Source organism: Aspergillus aculeatinus, assembly GCF_003184765.1.
Source record: "Aspergillus aculeatinus CBS 121060 unplaced genomic scaffold BO66scaffold_31, whole genome shotgun sequence".
Classification (NCBI taxonomy): Eukaryota; Fungi; Ascomycota; class Eurotiomycetes; order Eurotiales; family Aspergillaceae; genus Aspergillus; species Aspergillus aculeatinus.
The window spans coordinates 302,664-322,680 of NW_020291500.1; the positions used below are offsets into that span (position 1 = coordinate 302,664).

Sequence of the window (20,017 nt, forward strand, 5' to 3'; positions counted from 1 at the left end):
CTTAGTACTGTACATACCTACAAGGTGTACTTACCCACGTGGCGCTAGTCCGCAAACAGCCTCGTCAGCCAAAAACGGGCTCAAACCAACCAAACCAACCAAACCTGAACTGAACTGCACTGAACCTTGCAGACCAACCTTTTGCCTACAATCAATCAATTGCAACTTAACTTTGTAGTTACTCGATATCTAACAGCATCATTGACTCAGTAATACAATCCATTCCTGCTTGCTCTGATACATGCCCCTCTCTCTTTCGTTTCCTCCTGCGCTTCTCATCATCCTCATCTCAATCTAAATCTCATGTCGGCCCTAATCCGGACTGTTCCTCGCCCACTGCGTGTCTCTTCTCGGGTGCTTCTCCAGCAACAGCAACAGCTCCAGTTGCAACACCGCCGCCCCTATTCCGCCCCCTCCTCTCCCTCGTCCTCTTCCTCCTCTTCCTCTTCTTCCTCTTCTTCCTCCTCCTCTCCTTCTCCCTCTTCCACTTCTGCTCCCGGTCCTTCCCCTCAATCCACTCAATACAGCCGTTCTCAATTCAAAGTCCTTCCGTTCTTGATTATTATTGGTATCGGATCTGGCTCCTTTATTCTACTCTCAAAGTCCCGTACCGGCGTCCATAAACCCAAGCCATCCGAGACCGTTTAGATTAAGTGAGTAAATCGATTGTCGTTGTACAGTACCTTCAAGCACCGTGCTATATTTACCCCTCTTTCCCGCTTCAGTCCCCCATCAAACAAACTAACATTTTTGTCTTCTACCTGATTTACAGGACTCGAACCCCTCCGCGCCTCCCGCCCCCCACCTTCGCCCCCGCCGCTCCCTTAACAAAGTCTCTCCATCTTATTCTCTTTTGGGAGAAACCAATCAATCTCATTCGCCTCCCAACGAAAATCAAATACAACGAAGGAAAAAAAACAAAAAAACAAAAAAAAAAAACGAATCCCATCCTTATCAAGATGTCCACCCCGCGCTTCTCCCCCACCACTACAACCGTCGTCTTCGTCCTCGGCGGCCCCGGCAGCGGCAAAGGCACGCAGTCTGCCAACCTCGTCCGCGACTACGGCTTCACTCACTTGTCAGCCGGAGACCTGCTCCGCGCCGAGCAAGTCCGCGAAGGGAGCCAAGCCGGCGAGCTCATCCGCACCTACATCCGCGAGGGCAAGATTGTGCCTATGGAGATCACCGTCAAGCTGCTGTCCGACGCCATGGCCGAGACCCTGGCCGCCGGCACGAACCCGGCCGCCAGTGCAGGCAGCAAGCCTCGCTTCCTGGTGGACGGCTTCCCGCGCAAGCTCGACCAGGCCGTCTTCTTCGAGGACACGGTCTGCCCCTCCGAGATGACCCTCTTCCTCGACTGCCCCGAGGAGGTGATGGAGGCCCGCCTCCTCAAGCGTGGCGAGACCAGCGGTCGCGACGATGATAACGCCGAGAGCATTCGCAAGCGCTTCCGTACCTTTGTCGAAACGAGTATGCCCGTCGTCGAGGCCTTTGCGGCCCAGGGTAAGGTGGTCTCCGTGAAAGCTACCGGCGATGTCGGAGACGTCTATGAGAGGATTCGGGCGGGGCTCCGCGAGAAGGGTCTGAACCCCCTGTGAGTTTCGTTAGGAGAATGGGCGATGGGTTGCAGAGATTCCAGAACTTGTTTAACAGTCTCTTGGATGATGATACGCGTGTGTGGTCGATGGTGTCAGCGTTCTGAAGTACATATATATTCATATCTATTTCCACCGCATATAGTTTTGGAGATTCGATCTTGTTATAGATTTGTTGCTGGGCTGACCGGCCTGATTCTACATTTTGTTTTGGAGTTTTCTGCCCCTGATCTCCGCCATTGCCTCCGTAAGGACGCACAAATCCCCCAGGTGAGGTCCCTCTGCCATGGGGCGGAGATACAACAAGAAAGGTCGTCTTGACGGTTGATTCATCCTCCATGTTCTAGGTACAGCACACCACCCCCTGACACCACAAGCGATCAAACCGTCCATCTCGATCCGACAGTGAAATAGAACAATTCTAGCGTTAAACACAAATCAGTTACAAACACCCAATCCAAAGACACGAAGAATTAGCGTTAAACACCGCTGCCCAGCCATGACACAGAGATACTTTTAAGTCTTTTTTTTTTCTAGCTCGTCCCTAGCTCCGTCTGCGCGGTTTGAAGGGTGTGGTATCTGGTAGATAGTAGGTCGAAAGACAAAAAAAACAAGGTATGTAGGTCTCATCATCAGTCATTGATCCTTCCCCGCATTTCCGTCCTTTCATCATTTACTCAGCCACAGCTTCCACGGGGGCACTGGCGACAGGAGCGGCCGGAGTCGAAGACTGGTTCTGATTGTTGTTGTTGTTGTTGTTACCCTGCTGGCGACGACGGTCACCCGACTTGCCCTTATCGGAGGACTTGCCCTGAGCAGCCTCCTCAGCCGCCTGGGCCGCCTGCAGCCCCTCGCGCACGAAGCGCTCACGTTCGGAACGGACAACACCCAAAACGCGTTCCAGGCTGCGGCGCCAGACCATCAGGCGACCTTGCACCTCAGCCCACTGCTTCTCACCGAAGACGCGGTAAGTGGCGCGGTGGACAAGGAACTCGGAGCGCAGCTGCGAAAGCTTACCCTCGACGAGACCAGCACGGATGGTGTCAATGACCCACTTCTCGACATCCTCGTCCGACACCCGCAGAGCACTGGCGATTGTGGCATAGGGCAGAGAGCGGGAGGGGGTAGTAGCGGCCAGCGAGGCCAAGGTGAGCAGGCGCATCTTGGTCTGCAGAGCATCGCCGGCCTCGGCCAGCACACCACCTGAGATACCAGTCAGAGGGCTGGTGGCAATCAAGGCCTCGTAAGCGTCAAGGGTGTCGGCGGTGAAGATCTCAAGCAGCTCGAAGAGGGTGCTGTCGCTGGCGCGCAGGGCCTGAACGGCATCGGAAGCGGTCAACGGAGTGAAGTCAAAGACGGCGGGAGAGGTGAGCGCAGAAGTCAGGGCACGAACGGCCAGATCGCGGGCTTCGGAACTGGAGGCCTGGGCTGCGGGGATAGTCTGCAGGGCTTGGACGACATGGGACTGGGAAAGCTCGGCGTCACCGGCAGCTTGAGCGGCATCGGCGATGGCGAGGTGGAGGCGCTGGGCCTCCTCAGCCTCGAGCTCCCAAGCGGCGAGCCAAGCAGGCAGCTGGGAGATCAGCTGGGGCTTGAGGGCGTCGAATGCGACCGAGGCACCGGCCTGGCGGATGACGGCAACGATGGCCAGAAGAACGTGGTAGCGGCTGGAATCGGTGGGAGCGAGGGTGTTGAAGATGGTGGACAAGATGGAGATGGCCAGGGAGGGACCGAACTGGGGAGAGGCGGTAATGGGTTTGGCGAGGTAGGAGCAGATGCGGGAGAGGAACATGTCCGGATCGGAGGCCTGGTGAACAAGGTGGACGAGGAGGTTGTAGGCGGAGATGATCTCTGGTTTGCGTCAATTGCGTCCATTTGTCATAAGTCTTGTGTCTTTCTTCGTTCCGCAGCAACAACCAAAGAACTGCTTACCCTTCTCGGGGGCCGCATTCAGGACGGCAGCGGCGGAGACCAGCTTCTTCAGAACCTCATCGCGCTGCTTGCGATCAGGTTCGGTACCAGACTGTTCCTGCTGGCGTAGAGGTTCCAACAGTGGGGCGATGTCGGCCTGGAGACTGGACGCGGCGGCGTCGGGCTTGCGAAGAGCATCGATGTACTGGGCGAACTCATCGGCGAGTTCGGTGAACGAGCCCTCAATGAGGAGAGTGGTGGAAGGAGCGGGCATCGTGGTGGTTTATTAGAAGTCGATGTCGAAAGATCGATCAATGGTTGTACGGAGAGGAGGAGGTTCGTACTTTGGGGAGAGGGGAGGGGAGGGGGTGGGGGAGGGGGGGAGGAGGAGAGAGAGAGAAAAGAAGAGAGAGGGGAAGGGGAAAGGAGAAGACCGAAAGAAAATTGAGATACAGGAGATAAGAGGGCGGAGGAGAAGGAGGGGGGTTCCACCAGAAAGGAAACAAGATCCAAAAGAGAAGCAGAGGGAGAAGAAGGAGGAGAAGCGAAAGAAGCGAAGATGGAAAAGGAAGGGAAAGAACTTACAAGCAGGCAGAGATTGGGCGGTGGAGAAAATTCCATTCCGTTGTGGGAAAAACTCTTGGCGCCGCTTCTACCATCAATAAGTTACTTGGAATACTGTGGGATGCTCCTCCGTCTACAACAATACAACAACAACAACAACAACAACAACAACAAAACTATTATACACTTAAAAGAAAAGAAAAGAAAAGAAAAGAAAAGAAAAACGAATCAGCTCAATGGCGGATTAAATTAAAGTGCAAGGATCGACCCCTCCTATGGGCGCCCAGCGGGGAATAATCGTATTTGACATCAAGTCGTAGAACATACAACCACCACAACAACCAACACCCTTCCTCCCCTTGAAACATGGTATTACCACTACACAGACTCGGAGAAATGTCTTGGAAGGCAGAACTAGCACTCTAACCCCACACCCACAGACATCAAAATATGCGAACGGTCCCAATCAGTTGGTGTTTGTTGACCCGCTTGCACATAACACGCCCCTTCCTTCGGGTCGTTTTCGCTCTCAAGTCTTTCGCTCACAACACCAGGCGCAGTCCCACAAACAATGCGGTGGCCAACAGACCGGTGGCATGCTCCTGGGCCAAACGAACGGCAGCGTTGGCCGTGGACGAGCTGCTAGTGCTGCTCGAGGTGCTGGTCCCGGTAGCCGTGGTAGACTTGTCAGAGCTAGTGCTGGTGCTAGTAGCCGTAGTCAAGCTGGTGGCGCTCGAGGTGGTGGACGAGGTAGTCGAGGCAGCCGACGCATTCAGGGTGCCACAGGTCTTCTCATAGTCCTTGCAGTGCTCTTCCTCAGTCAAGCTGGACGAGTTGCTAATGCACTGGGCATAATTGGCCTGACAAACGAAGAAGGGGACGGTCTGCGCATAAAGCGACACGTCGGCGGCGGAACCGTTGGAGCAGATGCAGGAGAAGTCCAAGGTAGTCTGTCGCGACATGGTGAGCGGTTCGTTCTCTTCAATTGGTTCGGCTATGCGCTTACCGAGTCGCAGGAGTTGCTGGTAGCGACTCCACCACAAATCTCAGGGCAAGAGTTGCGCTCCGCGGTACACCAAGAGGCTAGAATCAACGAGTCAGTGAAGGGTAAGGAAGACAACATCGCATACTAGCATACCGCGGGTGCCAGAGGAGATGGCGTTCAGGTCGAACCCATCAGGTAGAGTGTAGTTGCCGGTAGAAGCGGCGGTGGCCGAGGCGACCAGACCGAGGGCGAAGAGCGAGGAGGCCAACATGATGAAAGTGATTAAGTAGATATTCGAATGGGCGAGGGTAGGATGCTGATGTGTATATCACAGTCGCAGTAAAGAGACGTGCAAGGTAAGAAGAGCAGGTATGGGGTAATTGTACGTAGTAGACGTTATAAAGAGACGCTACTATTCTGGGGAGGGGAAGGGGGAAAGGCAGAAGTTTAACAAGGAAGAAGAGGAGAAGAGAGGAGGAGAAGGAAAGGAAAGAGGAGAGGGAGAAGAAGAATTGATGATAAGAGAGCAGGAAGAGAGGAGAAAGGAAGCTGAAGGAAAGAAGCTAAGCCAAGAGGGTAAAGCAGTAACAGCAGCAGCAGCTACCGCGACAGCTTCAGCTACAGCTAGTTACAGCAGTCCGGCGGTAATAATAATAATAATAATAATAATGCTAATAACAGGATGGAGAGGAGAGGAGAGGAGAGGAGAGAAGGTGCCACAGCCAGTTTAGATCCATCCTTCCTTCTCCAGTCTTTCTCTGCATACCTGAGTTACCGATAGTTACTTAAGTTACTTAAGTTACTTACTTAGTTTGTGTATATGTTTATTTTATTTTTTTCAAGTTAGGTAAGTTCCTATTTCCCCTTCCTTTTCAAGATTTTTTGTGTTTTTGTTTTGTTTTGTTTTTTCTTGGTTGCTTTTCAATATCCCCTTTTTCTACATGCACACGCGCGCTCTTCTTTTCCTCCAATTCTAGTTCTAGTTTTTCAAATCATGGTCTTCATTGATGGTTCCCGCATGATCTGGAAAACAGATACTTACACCCAGATTACTAGCATTACGATCAATAATAACCAGACTGGGGAATTTTCGGTGCACTAGTGAGTAGTCTTAGATGACTAGTCGACTCCGTTGTCAATGATGAATGAGGAGATGGAGCCAGCCCTTGGCACTCACTGGATTCTTTCTCCCATTATTGTCCGGCGGGAAATTATTAGTATGGCTGGTGCCTTGTTTTTACGCTTTCTACTTACTGACTTGATTGGTCAAGGCTACCCTAGGATGCGAGGGGAGCTTCGAGTTGAAATGAAATGAAACGAGCGAACAAAAGAGAAACTCGTTGACTGCCACTAAGTAGGCCGTGCGTGCAATGCGCAAGATGAACTCCTCCCTGCAGCTGCGGCGGGGGAAGGGGAGAGGAGAGGGCAGTCTCCCCTATTCTCTTTGGGTTTCAGTTTGTTACCCAGTAAGTAAGTATACATAGGTCAGGCGACCCAAGTGTGTGTCTTGTCTTGTCTCCCTGGCTTTGGGCCAGGAATGTTGCCCAGCCCAGTGGTATGGTATGAATAATGAAGAGAGGTTGGAGGTTGGTGGAACCACTGCAAGTGCGAGGTTGATAAGCAGAAGGAAGGCCCAATTGAGTTTGGGGGCCTTGGTTTAGGGCCGGCACTAAAGAGTTTGTTCCTGCCCTGCTGCCAGTCAGTAGACTCGGTAGACTCGGGCTCAGTCGCTCAGTTGCCAATAATTTGGGTGAATTATTTGAATGGAAAGACATAGCCGCCCACTCATCATGGGAATGAAAAATGGAACTTCAAAAGTGATGCCAGTGAAAGTGATTTGCTGTTACAGTTCAGAGAGGTACAGAGTAGTACGTAGTACAGTACCATGGCAGTAAAAGAGGGACTGAGGACTGTAACTACAGTAGATCACCCGAGGAGTTCCGTAGCCGAGGATCCAGAGAGAGAGAGAGAGATAAAGGGCAAACAAAACAAACTACCTAATACTGGACAATACTGTTTTGTACACAGCAAGATAGATATCTTATCCCGATGTAAACTGTAAGTAAACTGTAAGTAAACTGTAAGTAAACTGTAAGTAAACTGTAAGTAAACTGTAATATATACCATAACTAGAAGAATCCCTCCTCCTCTTATCCAAATAAGAATACTTTCTGACATCCATTCCATCCTCTTCTCTGTCGCATCAACTAACTTCGGGGTAGATTAATTAGTACTTCTTTTCTTTCTCCTTTCCCCTTTCTTCCATATATCCCCCAGATTCTGACCCACGTCATGTCCCCTTCAATATCCATTCTCAAGCAACCACATCCCCCCGCCCTCGAACCATTTCGGGCGGCTGTTCCCCCGGTGGTGACCCGGTTGCTGCATCATCCCGACTACTTTCCCATCCGCACCTGGTCCCGCATTTTCAAATCCGACTCAGGTGAGGATGGCTATTTTGCCAGTACACTGGCCTCCCCATTGACGATTCCCCATGTCTGCACCCTTCGTCGCCAACCGGAGCTGCTCGCACCCCTCCCTGATACTGCCCCCGTCTGGCCCGCTCCCAACTCGGTGTCTCGAATTGAGAACCCAGATCTCTACTTAGTCCTGCAGCTAGCCACCCCAGGGGTTTCCGGTCATCCCTCGACCGCTCATGGCGGTCTCTTGGCGACCTGTATCGATGAGGCCATGTCCTATGCCGTTGCATTGCACGCCCCCGAGACAGGCGCCGCCGGGGCTCTCTCCGCCCACCACCCGCGCGGCATGCTGTACACTGCCCAGCTTGACATTCGTTATCGCGCACCCGTCGCCGTCCCGGGCTATGCGCTTGTCCAGGCCAAGGTATTGGCTCGGGTAGGTCGCAAGTTCTGGGTGCATGCTCAAATTCTGCAGCCAGGCGAGACGGCCGAGGACCCGCTACGCGTGACAACCGATGCAATTGCCTTTTGGCTTCAAACGAAAGCAGCCTTGTGAATCGCGTGGCGTCTCAGGTGCCATCTCACAGAACTCAAGGCCTCGCACAGCGCAAAGAGCCTGTCGATAGAATGCGATCCCTTGCGATTTTCCTGCATATATTGATGCTAGCTAGATAGATTTATGTATATCTCTTCATTTGTCTATATACCTTCACTGAAGATAGAGATGCTTTATCTATTGATATACACACACTCGAGACCCCTTCAAAGACCTCTACAACTTCGGCTGACGGCCTAGATTGCGGCTCGCGCTCACCACCAAGCCCACCTGCGTCGCCACGGCCACCACCTGCCCCGCTGCATCCATCACGGTCACCCCCAGGTCCGTCCGACCGTCCCGCACCGACACCGTTTGCACTCGACTGTACAACCAGGCCTCCCCCGTAGCTGGCAGCCGCTTCTTGAAATCGATGTTCAAGGCCACCGTCGGATACCAATGCCGACCACCGGCCTCGCCGTCGCCTGCTGCCGTCGCAGCCCTCTGATCCAGCCCCGACAACGCGAGGGGAAAGGTATCAGTCAGGTACACCAACGCTTCATTCGACCAGCGCGCCGTCTGATCACCCTCCGGTCGGAATCGAGCCCACTGATCCACAGCCGCCATGGTCTTGGGCTGTCGGGGACCGTACAAATCCACATGCTGCGTCGCGCGCCGGAACTCAGGAAACGGCAGTTTGATCCGCTCCCACTCGCCGTCGCGCCCTGACCCCCCCAACGCCACCAGATCGACACCTCCATCGGGCCGCGACCCCCTTGCCGGCATTGGCAGGGGCATCCAGCCCGTTGGGGCCGTCAACCCAACCTCCGCATGAGCTGGACTGACTGTGATATACCCCGCTATCTTGAGCTCTTGCTCTTCCGGTGCGGCCTCCTCCGAACCGGCCCCTCTGCCCGAATTCCGGGCCTGTGTCAGAGTCACGTGAATCGTACTCGTCCGCGACCCGATCTTGACATCCTGCACGTTGAGCAAGGCAGGTCCCACCGCCGTCCGGCGCAGAAAGGTCAGTTGCATGGCAATCGGTGTGGCGGGACCACGATACTGCAGCGGATGCGTATGAGCAAAGTGTGTCAGCGCCAAGCGGTAGAGGATGGCACTCGTATAGCCTCCATGCGGCACTGTTTTGTGGTTCCTTGTCAGTGTATGGTAGGAATTATGGGACGAGAGCGAAAAAGTGGCGTCGCTGCCGATCAACACACTCCAAACAATGGGTATGATCTCTTACCAGCTCCGATGCACCAATCCTGCCGGAGATGGGCCGAGTATTGATGTGAGTTGATGGGTTTAACTTGGATTGCGGACTCAAAGGCGGTTCCGTGCGGAGGTGCTATCGCCATCTCGTTCATAGTTCGGACGCGCTCAAATCCTTCCCCTTCGTATGGTACTCAAGCCAGCAGCAAAATCTACAGGCCGTATGTCCTGCACATAGACGTTATGAGTTGATAAAGAGACAGGGATTAGGAAATAGGGACAAGCGATAGACGAACTCTTGGGATGGGGAAGGGAAGTATTGACGGATGTCGCAATGAGCCGTGAACCTCGGCTGTTCAGCCGTAATGAAAAGCGGAGAAAACACGCGACAGATAATGTAGGTATGGCGAGGGGCGAGTTGTACTGTACTGTACTGTACTGTACAAGCTGTATATAGCAAAGTATTGTATCCGTCGATATGTCCGGTACATACTTCAAAAAATGTTTTGATATACTCAAATTAATATGGGTTTCTCTAATTGACTAATTATGGTTTGCATTGACTACTCTAGAAACAAGGTCGGTCTAATAGTGAACGCCAGGATTTCCAACTCAAGGAACAATTCCAACCGATCCTCTCTGTCCTTAGCACCAGCCTATTCTAGAATTCCCTGACTGCTTTTCTAGTCCCTGTTGTTCGGCTTGCCTACGAGACTGGCATAATTGTCCTTTTATATTGTAAGGTCAAGCATGGTGCTGTACGTCCGCGATTAGAAGAACCCCGCGGTTGGCCGACCACCTCTTTGCATGTATCCGTGTACTCATGCCTATGCAGATGTGAGATTGTTTGTCCTGTAATCGTGTCATCGTGTGCTTATGGATGTATGCGTCATCGCGTCTGTGTATTTGTATGTGCGGGTTCGCGTTGGGATATGCATGGGGAGTCATTTACGACTTGTGCTCAGCCAATCGTTCCAAGCACGACAAGACTCCTATTGAATGAGTTAGCCACTTGTCACAATCACGTGAAAGCATGCAGAGCTAGAAGCCTTACCAGTTACACCTTGGGTTAGGGTAGCCCTGGCTTCTGTGCTCCGAGAGCCCAGTGTTACCGTCACGACGTGGTTAATCGCTTGTGCGCTCTCCAGCTTATTGGCCCATCGAAATACAGGCTCGTCGTCGCGACTGTCTCCAATTGCCAACAAGAAATCAGGACGGGCCACGCTCTGATCTTGCTGGCTCTGCTTGAGACACGACCGCCACACCAGTTCCGTCGCCGACGCTTTGTTCGTACCCATCGGCTCGACCACAAGGGCTCCTTCCACGGGAATGGCATGGACGCCCTGGTTGGCGCAGGCATCATTGATGTGCCCAGCGCACTCTGACGCCAGTCGTGCAGCCGCAACCTGGTCTTCCGCGGATCCGTAATGGAAGACGAGTGAACAGTGTCGCTGTTCAATCCAGCTGCCCTCAGCACGCTCCTGGTAGTAATCCAGAATCTGTAGCACCGCTGTCTTCCAGGCATCTGTCTGAGTTTTGTCAGTCAGCTTGAGCCAGGTTTCCGAGTTTGGCTCCCGCACGAAACAACCATTCTCTGCAATCAAGCCCAGACCAGTGACCAGGCGGAACAGGCGCTCCATCTCTTCTGGCATACGGGCACTCATCACGTACACCACGTTGCGGGGATCGTCCGTCAGCTCTGCTAGCGTAGTGATGGCTCGCTGGGGCGTGGTCACGATTATGCTCTTGGGAGACCCCCAAGATGCAAGGGTGCCCTCGTAATCCACAATTATCAATCGACGATTCGACTTCTGATACATCTCCTCCAGTTTATTCATCTGTAAGCGTGGCACGGCCATTATTTCACGCGACGATTGCTCGTTCCAAACACGGTTCAGGGTCTCACTGAACGACTTGACCCAGTTGGCTGTCGAGTTCTGCAGCACTGCCTGGTGCATTTGCATCCAAACCTCCTTCCGCTCTGTTTCACTCCGCGACAGCGCCGTGTGAATCGCCTCTGCGCATTGCCGGTAATCCCAAGGATTGACCAGGAGCGCATGGTTACCAAACACAGACGCGCTACCAGTGAACTCACTCAAAATGAGCGATCCATATTTCTTGTTGTTGCCCCATTTACCGTCCTGGCAGTAGACGAACTCATGACTAGTCAAGTTCATACCCTCACGTAAGCTTGTGATGATCAGCGCGTCGGCGAGAGAAATCAGCGCCAAATACTGAGGGAAGGCCAGGTCCTGTTTCAAGAAGACCAGTGGCTGGTGGGCCAGCGTGGAATGCGTTGAGTTAATCCGCATCGCGATGTCAGAAATGGTGGCCTCGAGCTCGGGCTGCTCGGTCGTGCTCGTCGCTACTTGAATCAAAACAACCTGAATCATCGTTAGGAGACCATTATCACATGCTAAGGGACAAGCCAAGGGACGAGGAAGAGATTGGCTTATAGCCATACCTGATCACGCCATTCGGGATAAGTGTTAAGGAAAAGCTCATAACTCAACAGCTTTTGTCGGATGCCTCGAACCTGGTCGATCTTGTCACGCGAAACAATGAGACGCTTGCCCTCGTAGCGCTCTGCGATGGTTTTGATCCACCTCTCCACATCGGCTGCCCTGCGCCGCTGATCCCAGGAGGTTGGGTCAATGCCAATGGAAAATTTGCCTACATTGACGAATCGATCTTCGAGTTGAAGCCCTTCATTAGTGGCCTCTACGCAGAGGATGCGGCTACATGTCTGAAGAAAATGACGGCAGTATTCGTCCGTCTGGAATCCGATCAGGTTCGCACCGAGGATGCCCTCTAGGAGCTCCTTGCGAGGGGCCAAACAACGGAACACCTCGGAAGATGGGAAGGCAATATGCAGGAAGAAGCCAATCTGTGCGTCAGGCAGCAGCTTCCGCAGCATGGCCGGAACAAGAAGCAGGTGGTAGTCCTGAATCCATATGGAGTCGCCACGCTTCCACTTCTGGGCGATTTTCTCAGCAAAGGCCTGGTTTGTTTTGACATAGTAGATCCAAGAGTGATCTTCATATGCCTTGCTCTTGGGATTATCAGGGATTTGGTAATGGAATACCGGCCAGAGGATTGTTTTGCAAAAGTGTGTGTAGTGACCGTCAAAGTCGCCGTCGCTGACATAAACCGTCATGGACCCATACTCTTCCTCGAGCTTCCGAGCAATGGAATCCTTCGTTGATTGGGGCAGTGCATCAGTAGGCATGCCCAGCGTGCCCACCCAGACCTTGTCCTCCAACTGGCCAGCATCCGTGGCGGATCGCACAGCGTTGCGCAGTCCTCCATTGCCCTGCTCCGCAGTCTGAATGGTCCATTCAGCGTCGGAGAACGAGCTCTTCCGGCTCTGAGGCCGACGGTGATCGGTAGTAGACGAGGTCGGCGGCTGCGGGGTTGTACGTATTTTCTCCTTGGCAGGTTCCGTCCCTGGCGCTATGGGTTCTTGGTGCTTAAGGATAGAAGGCGATGCCGGGAAAGCTGCGCGTGGTCGAGGCTGGTTTAAAGAAAGGGTTGAGCCCCATGCAGGTGAGTGAGCTTCGCTTTCAGTCAAAAGGTTTGCTTCCCGATCAGTACTGGGGAACGGGTAGCCGGAGTGCTCCAGTTCAGCCTTGGCGATGTCTGCCGCAAAGAATTGTTCATGTTCTGATGCAGGCCCAGGGGTGATTCCAGGCTTGACATTGGCATTGTTTCTCTCAAACAAGCTCACAGCCGCACTCGGAGTGGCAGCAACGCTTTGCACAGGGTTGGTCGGCGGTGGGCTAGTCGTTGTGTTGGCTTCATGATTGTGCGGGTCGTTCACATGGAAGTCTACCGTATAAGGAAGAAACCTGGAGTTCCATGGATTGTTAATCCGAGCCTACACTCGAAATTTTTGCCTGATGGAGAGGAAGGCCTAGTTGACGACATACAATGAAGCAATGTAGATAGTCATGGTGACAGAGAAGGGGGGGAAGTCCCCGGTGCGGCCTGGTGGGGATGAAGCGGGGAGAAGCAAGGAGAAAAAAGCTAAATGGTCATAAAATGGTAGCAAGTAATGGAGGACCAGTGATTGGGATGGAGGTCCGATGAAGGTAAGCCAGAGCAAGGTCTGGAATAAGAAGAAAGAGGGAAATGTAGGACGAAGTGTGAAAGAATGAACAGAGACTCGAGATGGAAAGTAAAAGGAAAAGGATGAGGAGGAAGAAGAAGAAGAGGAAGAGGAAGAGGAAGAGGACGAGAAAGAGAAGCCAGGTTTGGGTTTCAAGTTCTCATGGCTACGTCATGTGAAGTAAATTATCAGGTAGAATTAGAAGAATAAAAAAGAGTTCATGTCACCTTTATGTAATAACTTAATAGTAGTTCTTTTTATCAAAGGAGTGGGTCTAGAGTTCTAGACAACCTTGGAAAGAGCTGGTAGTGTATGGAGTACTGTACTGCGCAATTGAACCCAAGAAGTGAAAGATAGGCAAACAACCGATTCAATTCCAGGCTGAATCTTAGCTGTCACTGTTTAGGTGCACAACTTTTCAATGATTACTTACCGTTTACACATCCATGGTGGTCGTTTGACTGTACTGTATGTACTTGGTTAACCTAAACTACTCATGTATATGTGCTGTCACGGGTACTGTACAATACATACGCATACCTTATCCGGTATTTTGAGGAATTACGTTGTCTATCACGTGATAGCAGATAATCGCTAATCGCTGGTCCCTGCATCAGCCTTAGGCCCCCAACTTTCTTTAGTTCTGCTGGCTGCTCTTCTTTTTTTCTTGTTCTATACTTCGCACTTCCATATCATACCACTCACCCGGCCATGCCCTTGCGGATCACCTCTGCCCCTGTCGCTGGAATCAAGAAGAACAAAAAGTCAAACTCTGTCAGGCCGCGCGTCTCTCCTTTCGCCGCACATCCGCGTCGCAAAGCCACGGCCTCATCGACAGATGCTCTCAATCCCAACTTCACAGATGATTATGATCAAGGCTTCTTACCCGACTTGGGGCTGTCGCGGTACATCTCAGAGACTGCCCCCGCGACCGATGTGATGCAGGCGATTCACTCCATCCGAAAAACTATGTTCGAGGATGTCCCTCAGCGGGCAGGGATGAGTAGCACCCGCATTGCCGAAGTGCTGAATCTCCGCCGGTCGATCCCCCCGCTTGCCTCTGTGGCCCACGTACATACGCTACTCGATGCGCCGACCAAAGTCGAAAAAGAAATCATGGAGTTGGTTTGCACGGGCCGCGTACGACGCTTGATCGTGCCAGGAAGAGGCAGTGATGCTGCGGGCCTGGGTGATTGTCTGGTCCTCGCTGAAGAGTGGGATCAGCTGGTGCAAGACAATCCTATTTTGGAGGACTCGTTAAAAGGTACTGGCACTAGCTACTGCCTCTTAAACAAATGATGAAACAGACTTTGCTGACTGTGTCAACTGTCTTTCTCTAGAGAAATTCCGACGAGTCCTAAGTCGCATCGGAAATAACCCTGCCGTTCCTGGTAGCGCCTTCACGGTACCTGAATATATGGCCTTGATTCGCGCCGGGTTTCTTGTTTCCTCTTCGTCCTTAACCCAGGGCGCCTCGGGCGTCACATCACTTCCTGCACTGCCGGCTAGCTCAGCTGTAGCTGCTGCTGCGAGCCGAAAGGGCCCGCATGATGCGGCGAGCGACAATGCCGTGACTGAGCATAACACGTTCTTTCAAACTGCGACCCTTTTTCTTTCCTTACCTAACACGGGACCATATCTTCGTCTACTGGCTGCCAGCCGGTCCCACCTTCTTTCGCTTTTGAATCGGTCGGGTGCGCGGGAGGTGCCATTGTACCTTCTTCGGGACCGATGGGACGGAGCCGTCGAGAATGGTCAGAGCTTTAGCATTGCTAAGAGAATAAGGGGAGAGTTTGCGGGGATTCTACCCGGTCGCACGAAAAAATGGAAGCAATTGTACGGGATGAGCTTCCGTTGGGCTCTTGAGGAAGCCCTTGGAGCCGGGCTTATTGAGCTTTTTGATACGGGCAGTGTTGGCCCGGGAGTGCGCAGTCTTTAATGGAGGACTGATGACATATTTGATTTTTGATACCCTTTGATGTTTATACGGTGTACTACGAGTAGGTGAGATGTCTCCTTATTATGAGACCTATGACAATATATAAAAACCGCGCGAATATGTATGTATGTATCTCTCTTTCCCTCTCTTCTCCCACCCCCGCCTCCCTCCGCGGGATGGTTGGTATGTAACCAGACAGCGACCGACACATATGTATATAGCAAGGGGAAGGTCCCCATCCAAGTTTTCAAAGCTATCTGTTTTTCGTTCTTGTTTCCTCTCTCATCTTCCCAAAATTACATTCTCTTTTCTCACTCCCCTATCGCTCATCGAAGTTCCATTTTCATCATGTCACCACCATCATACATTCGTCTCCAGCCATTCTCCTTTTCCGTCTTACCGGACCATCCCTCTCTCACTCAGATGCCAACTCGACCACCCCTGCGCGACTTCCTCCACGACATTCTGACCGAAGCTCAGTCCTTCGTGTCTGCCATTCCGACCACTTTCCATCCTACCCATAAACCACGCCGTTCACCCCCAGCTGCAGCCCCTGTCCTCCTCTCGACATGCTCGCTCCCCAAAGCCTGCTCTGGCACGGGTCCCAAGAAGACAAAGAAGCAGCAGCAGCAGCAGCAGCGCGGCTCTGAGTTTTGGATTTGTCGCACAAGCGTGCACGAGAACGCAGCCCGCGATGGCACCGCATCTTCAACGGAGTTTCGTGCCGGGCTGAGGGAGAACCATTCCGCACATGAGATGGAGTACACGCCTAGCGTAACCGCCGTCGAGACATTGCTGGAGTGGCCATCCCAGTCAGTGATCGAAGGTGGGTGGCAGCGGGTGGAAACCCATGGTGAGTTAAGTCGTCCCCCCTGTTGTTGCAACCTGCCTGGGTGCCAACGACGCCTCTCACAGCGATCGCCTCGCCTGAATTTGCTTACTGAAATTGCGACCAGTAAATGTTATTACCCATACCTTCCATCCGAGGACTCTCATCGCCCCGCGCACCTTCATCGTTCTTGTCGTCTCCGCGGACCAACCGAGCGATCGGAGCGGCTTTGCTACCGTGCAAATCCCACTGTCTTCGACTGTGGAGCCGGCCGAGACCCTGTCAGACTTTCTCTTTGCTGTCACGGCCGCCCAGCCCCCAAATGCGATACTTGCCGCGTACGCGAGTGTCGAACAGGTGCTGTTCACTTCTTCCGAGACGGACACCGACGTTGTCACCTGGACAATGGCCACCACCTCTGATGCTGGCGGTGCCATCCCGAGCTGGGTGCAACGAAGCTGGACTCTGGGCGGAGCCCCAAAGGCTGTAGTGGCGGATGTTGGCTTGTTCATGAAATGGGTAGCCAGCAAAAGGTCATAAAAAGGCAAATATGATCATGCGCAGATCACATTCAGACGGCTGAAGGTTGGGCTGAAGAACTGTATAGGCCTAACGGCACTGATTTATATTGGTCTGATCATATATCTCTACCTTCCAAGCCTCATGGTTGATGATCTGGAGCCAGCAAAAAAAAAGAGAGCCACCGAAACAATCACGACGACCGCTTGAAGAGCCTGACTCACTACTCACAACCCGTGGACTGGTAGGTTGTGGATGCACAAGTAGCATGGTCAAAAGAACCAACGCCCAATAAATAGAAGTCTAGAAGGAGGGCAATTTCCCGCAGTCAGTAGGGTGTAACATGGATGCGGCATCAGGTGTCGCTTGAGGTAAAGTCAAATAGAGTGAACAGTGAATCCATTCAAGGCCAAATCCCGGGATGGCCTGACTATTAGTCCACCCGGTGGCCACGAGCACGGAATGAAGCATACGGCTAACAAATTACTAAGGATACAGGAACGAGGAAAAGCCCGGTGTTGCCGGGGATGCTGATGGCAAGCTGAAAGGCAAATTCGAGGGGAAAAAATGAGACCCACCTGACAGCGGGTCTACACACGGCAATGGGATACTGTTCATTAACGGCGTCCAGGTTTTGAGTTCGGGAAGATGAAGAGAGAAGTAAGAAGAGCATGGGATGAGCATAACAGGATTGGCAGTCGGGCAGGAGATCAAGGTAAATGACTTCCGACACAATTGCCGGGTATTCTGAGGAATATGGGCAGCGTTGAATTCGTGGTCCACAAGAGAAAGGTGGAGGCGAGGACCAGTTTTGGGGTGGGGTCTAAGCACTAGACAAAAGAGACATGACCAGAGAGCAAGAGATGTATAGTAGGCAGCGGGCCGAGGGGATGCAATCTGAAAGAATGGAGAAAATCGTTCAGCGTGGCCCAGCAGTGACACTACCGGACTCTGGCTGAGATAGCGGCACGCTGGGGGTTGCTAATGCATTAACATTGGCTGACGCCAATTGTACCCTTAGCGAAGCAACTTCTGCTTTCAGACCGTTCAACTCCTCATGGACAGAGCGAATATATGCCCAGAGCTTTTCTTCTCTGTCACGACTCTGCTCGAGATAAATGGCTTCATGAGAGCCGGGCAGCTGACTGCCATTGTTCAAAGCTGCTTCCGGTCCTGGTTTCGAGGTCAATGGCCCGCTGTGATTGCTTGAATGACTATGGGAAGGGGTATGTTTGGTGCCAGTCGAGGCAGGCGGAGGCCCAGATCCTTGTGAATGAAGCGCAAACCGGGATTCAGAAGAGCTTAAGCCAGGAGGCGGGGGCAGCTGGGGGGCAGACGATTGAGGAGGGGGAAGGCCCAGCCCTGGAGCCGCTGAGGGGCCAGCCCTGCTGTACGGTTGTTGCCCTTGTTGCTGAAAAGATTGAGAAAGACCAGGCGAATGAGCGCGGTGCAGCTGGGAATTATTCTCCGGGTTGTGACCGAGTTGGTGAGACGATAAAGCATTGGGAGAAAGTGGCTTAGGGCTTTCAGTTATATTGGTGGGGAATACAGACGAGCCCGATGGCTGACCGGAGGGTGGGAACGCGATGTTGGCCGACTGCGAAATCGGCGAGGTCGACGCGCTTGAGCCACCGTGGCTAGGTGGCGGAAAAAGACCCCCTGGAGATGGTCTGCCGGATGCAATAGGGGGATACGTGCTCGGCTGGCGCGACGGGTAACTCGGCGCAGTATTAGCTCGAGAAATCGATTCTGTTGGTAAATCGTGCTTCTTGATACTAGGCATATTGAGCCGCCGTTCTTCTTCCTCATCCATACGCTCCGGTTCAGCATATACAAGCCCATCCATGGTGTCATCCGCCGCCCCGGCAGCTGCAGCGTCGCCGTATTCATCCTCAGGAGCATAGCTTCCCATACTGGCACGACGACCGGCGCAGCCCCCCTGGCCTTTGTTGTGGCGAGCTAACGCGTCCCCGCGAGCAAACCTGCGCCCACATTTGGGACAGATGTGTGGCCGTTCACCGGTGTGTAATTTGGTATGTCTCTTGAGATCATGAAGTCGGCGAAAGCGTGATTGACAGGTCTGACAAACATAAGGCTTCTCCTGGCTATGGGTGAGAAGGTGGCTCTTAAGATTATGATGCCTTGTGAATTCTGTCGAGCAATAAGGGCAACGGTGCTTCTTTGCCGACGGTGACCGCTGGCCTTTGTGAAAGCCAGAATTGGGTAGGCTTAGGCCACGGCGAGGGTCGTTTAAGCTGGCTGTGGGCATTGGGTATGAAAACGACTTATTTCCTGGTTCTTGAGAAAGTCCCTCTCGATGGCGAGGATGTTCTCCATCATGAGAGGCCGAGTCCTCGATTGGACCAGGACTGGCTACTGTTGAGGTAGTCATCAGGGTCGGATTATTTTCGGCTGTGCCGAAGGCATCAGGCGCATTTACCGGGGCTGGATTCGAATCTACCTGCATTTGATCTGAGGACAAAGGTATGCAATCTGGCGCCGAGCTATCCTGCTGCTTTTCGCTGGCGCCGAGTGCCTCCCTCGCGACTTGCGAATTGTGCTGCTCTGATCCCTTCTCCTGTTCGAGTGGTCGGTCCATCGAACCGGAAACTGAACTAGCGGTCGTCATTGGCGGTAATAATTCTCTTGAGCGAGAGACGTTCAATCCGGCGCTGGCGATAGACGTCAGGCTGGAATCAGGCCTCGGTTGTTTGAAGAAGGCGATCGACTCCGACGAGGTCGATAGGATCGGAGCGGACGAGCCGGGCAGTGGGGCAGAGATGGAGACAGGTTCGTTGTTCGATTGCATCAACGCAGCCATGGATAATAATTACTTCCCGCCAGCGTGAGGGGTTTGGCGAGAGTATGAGTTGCTAACTCAGCAAAATTGTTGTCAGTGTGTTCAGGAACCAAACATGGGGAGTGTCAATGACAAGCGACTGGAATTAATGAGAGATACGAAGCGTGATGAAGTATGACACGATGTGCGAAGAGGGCAGGTACTCGATAGAAGAGGGAAGTCCAAGAAATGCATGATGTCCTGCTGGAGGAGGGAGGAGGAGGCGCTGTCGCGTGGGGCGCTCACCTAGGTCGAACCGAGTGTGGCGCAAGCTGACGAGACGTCCAATTCAGCCTTCGCGCAATGTTCTGCTGGACAGTCGAGTCGTACACATTCAACAGCCGAGACCAGGGTCAGGTGTTGCAGCTTGTTAATTTCTCTTTTCTTAAAAAAAGAAAAAAAAAACGAAAAAGGATAATAATCAGATAAAAAGACTGAATGGACTCCCCCGCATGGAAAGGGCCCAGAAGCAGCGAGCGACCTTTACAACCAGAGGATGAAGATGTCTGATTCTAGCGTCCGGATCTGAGCAAGAAGCGGGCCGGGGGATGTTGTTAGTCC

At 52.8% G+C, this 20,017-nt stretch overlaps 10 protein-coding genes across 10 annotated transcripts; 5 read left to right on the top strand and 5 right to left on the bottom strand.

The window, feature by feature from the left end:
* Window positions 1-133: 133 nt before the first annotated feature.
* BO66DRAFT_119187 (uncharacterized protein) lies at window positions 134-863 on the top strand. The gene is made up of 2 exons (XM_025641895.1): window positions 134-653; window positions 773-863. The coding sequence occupies exon 1, from the start codon at window positions 304-306 to the stop codon at window positions 646-648; it is 345 nt and encodes a 114-aa protein (XP_025502825.1). The 5' UTR covers window positions 134-303; the 3' UTR covers window positions 649-653; window positions 773-863.
* On the top strand, window positions 864-1,869 carry ura6 (uridylate kinase ura6). The gene has a single exon (XM_025641896.1). The coding sequence runs from the start codon at window positions 960-962 to the stop codon at window positions 1,596-1,598; it is 639 nt and encodes a 212-aa protein (XP_025502826.1). The 5' UTR covers window positions 864-959; the 3' UTR covers window positions 1,599-1,869.
* Window positions 1,790-3,878, bottom strand: BO66DRAFT_421285 (PCI domain protein). Its single transcript, XM_025649940.1, has 2 exons — window positions 3,528-3,878; window positions 1,790-3,446 (listed from the first exon to the last, which is right to left on the bottom strand). Exons 1-2 carry the CDS (start codon window positions 3,778-3,780, stop codon window positions 2,269-2,271), a joined length of 1,431 nt encoding a protein of 476 aa, XP_025502827.1. The 5' UTR covers window positions 3,781-3,878; the 3' UTR covers window positions 1,790-2,268.
* A 420-nt stretch (window positions 3,879-4,298) lies between these two features.
* On the bottom strand, window positions 4,299-5,768 carry BO66DRAFT_392814 (uncharacterized protein). The gene is made up of 3 exons (XM_025647612.1): window positions 5,209-5,768; window positions 5,077-5,153; window positions 4,299-5,020 (listed from the first exon to the last, which is right to left on the bottom strand). The coding sequence occupies exons 1-3, from the start codon at window positions 5,324-5,326 to the stop codon at window positions 4,613-4,615; spliced, it is 603 nt and encodes a 200-aa protein (XP_025502828.1). The 5' UTR covers window positions 5,327-5,768; the 3' UTR covers window positions 4,299-4,612.
* A 1,463-nt stretch (window positions 5,769-7,231) lies between these two features.
* On the top strand, window positions 7,232-8,367 carry BO66DRAFT_392815 (PaaI family thioesterase). Its single transcript, XM_025647613.1, has one exon. It carries the CDS (start codon window positions 7,348-7,350, stop codon window positions 8,029-8,031), a length of 684 nt encoding a protein of 227 aa, XP_025502829.1. The 5' UTR covers window positions 7,232-7,347; the 3' UTR covers window positions 8,032-8,367.
* Window positions 8,248-9,368, bottom strand: BO66DRAFT_325884 (thioesterase family protein; the record flags this gene model as incomplete). Its single annotated transcript, XM_025643882.1, has 2 exons — window positions 8,248-9,149; window positions 9,257-9,368. 2 exons carry the CDS (start codon window positions 9,366-9,368, stop codon window positions 8,248-8,250), a joined length of 1,014 nt encoding a protein of 337 aa, XP_025502830.1.
* Window positions 9,369-9,755: 387 nt separating this feature from the next.
* Window positions 9,756-13,516, bottom strand: BO66DRAFT_392817 (putative alpha,alpha-trehalose phosphate synthase subunit TPS3). Its single transcript, XM_025647614.1, has 4 exons — window positions 13,152-13,516; window positions 11,687-13,070; window positions 10,277-11,606; window positions 9,756-10,214 (listed from the first exon to the last, which is right to left on the bottom strand). The coding sequence occupies exons 1-4, from the start codon at window positions 13,172-13,174 to the stop codon at window positions 10,171-10,173; spliced, it is 2,781 nt and encodes a 926-aa protein (XP_025502831.1). The 5' UTR covers window positions 13,175-13,516; the 3' UTR covers window positions 9,756-10,170.
* Window positions 13,517-14,007: 491 nt separating this feature from the next.
* BO66DRAFT_392818 (Stk19 family serine/threonine-protein kinase) lies at window positions 14,008-15,476 on the top strand. The gene is made up of 2 exons (XM_025647615.1): window positions 14,008-14,594; window positions 14,671-15,476. The coding sequence occupies exons 1-2, from the start codon at window positions 14,042-14,044 to the stop codon at window positions 15,267-15,269; spliced, it is 1,152 nt and encodes a 383-aa protein (XP_025502832.1). The 5' UTR covers window positions 14,008-14,041; the 3' UTR covers window positions 15,270-15,476.
* A 58-nt stretch (window positions 15,477-15,534) lies between these two features.
* Window positions 15,535-16,638, top strand: BO66DRAFT_421293 (SRPBCC family protein; the record flags this gene model as incomplete). Its single annotated transcript, XM_025649941.1, has 2 exons — window positions 15,535-16,122; window positions 16,226-16,638. The coding sequence occupies exons 1-2, from the start codon at window positions 15,618-15,620 to the stop codon at window positions 16,636-16,638; spliced, it is 918 nt and encodes a 305-aa protein (XP_025502833.1). The 5' UTR covers window positions 15,535-15,617.
* A 574-nt stretch (window positions 16,639-17,212) lies between these two features.
* On the bottom strand, window positions 17,213-19,891 carry BO66DRAFT_119611 (C2H2 zinc finger protein). Its single transcript, XM_025641897.1, has one exon. It carries the CDS (start codon window positions 19,436-19,438, stop codon window positions 17,537-17,539), a length of 1,902 nt encoding a protein of 633 aa, XP_025502834.1. The 5' UTR covers window positions 19,439-19,891; the 3' UTR covers window positions 17,213-17,536.
* Between the last annotated feature and the right edge of the window lie 126 nt (window positions 19,892-20,017).

Bases quoted from the DNA above. Each gene is read 5' to 3' on its own strand.
- ura6 (XM_025641896.1), top strand. From the start codon at position 960: ATGTCCACCCCGCGCTTCTCCCCCACCACTACAACCGTCGTCTTCGTC.
- BO66DRAFT_421285 (XM_025649940.1), bottom strand. From the start codon at position 3,780: ATGCCCGCTCCTTCCACCACTCTCCTCATTGAGGGCTCGTTCACCGAA. The intron at 3,447-3,527 runs GTAAGCAGTTCT...GACGCAAACCAG, and splicing joins GAATGCGGCCCCCGAGAAGG to AGATCATCTCCGCCTACAAC.
- BO66DRAFT_392818 (XM_025647615.1), top strand. From the start codon at position 14,042: ATGCCCTTGCGGATCACCTCTGCCCCTGTCGCTGGAATCAAGAAGAAC. The intron at 14,595-14,670 runs GTACTGGCACTA...GTCTTTCTCTAG, and splicing joins TTTGGAGGACTCGTTAAAAG to AGAAATTCCGACGAGTCCTA.
- BO66DRAFT_392815 (XM_025647613.1), top strand. From the start codon at position 7,348: ATGTCCCCTTCAATATCCATTCTCAAGCAACCACATCCCCCCGCCCTC.
- BO66DRAFT_119611 (XM_025641897.1), bottom strand. From the start codon at position 19,438: ATGGCTGCGTTGATGCAATCGAACAACGAACCTGTCTCCATCTCTGCC.
- BO66DRAFT_392814 (XM_025647612.1), bottom strand. From the start codon at position 5,326: ATGTTGGCCTCCTCGCTCTTCGCCCTCGGTCTGGTCGCCTCGGCCACC. The intron at 5,154-5,208 runs GTATGCTAGTAT...CGTTGATTCTAG, and splicing joins CATCTCCTCTGGCACCCGCG to CCTCTTGGTGTACCGCGGAG. The intron at 5,021-5,076 runs GTAAGCGCATAG...ATGTCGCGACAG, and splicing joins CCAGCAACTCCTGCGACTCG to ACTACCTTGGACTTCTCCTG.
- BO66DRAFT_392817 (XM_025647614.1), bottom strand. From the start codon at position 13,174: ATGACTATCTACATTGCTTCATT. The intron at 13,071-13,151 runs GTATGTCGTCAA...ATGGAACTCCAG, and splicing joins ACTATCTACATTGCTTCATT to GTTTCTTCCTTATACGGTAG. The intron at 10,215-10,276 runs GTAAGGCTTCTA...CTCATTCAATAG, and splicing joins CCTAACCCAAGGTGTAACTG to GAGTCTTGTCGTGCTTGGAA.
- BO66DRAFT_119187 (XM_025641895.1), top strand. From the start codon at position 304: ATGTCGGCCCTAATCCGGACTGTTCCTCGCCCACTGCGTGTCTCTTCT.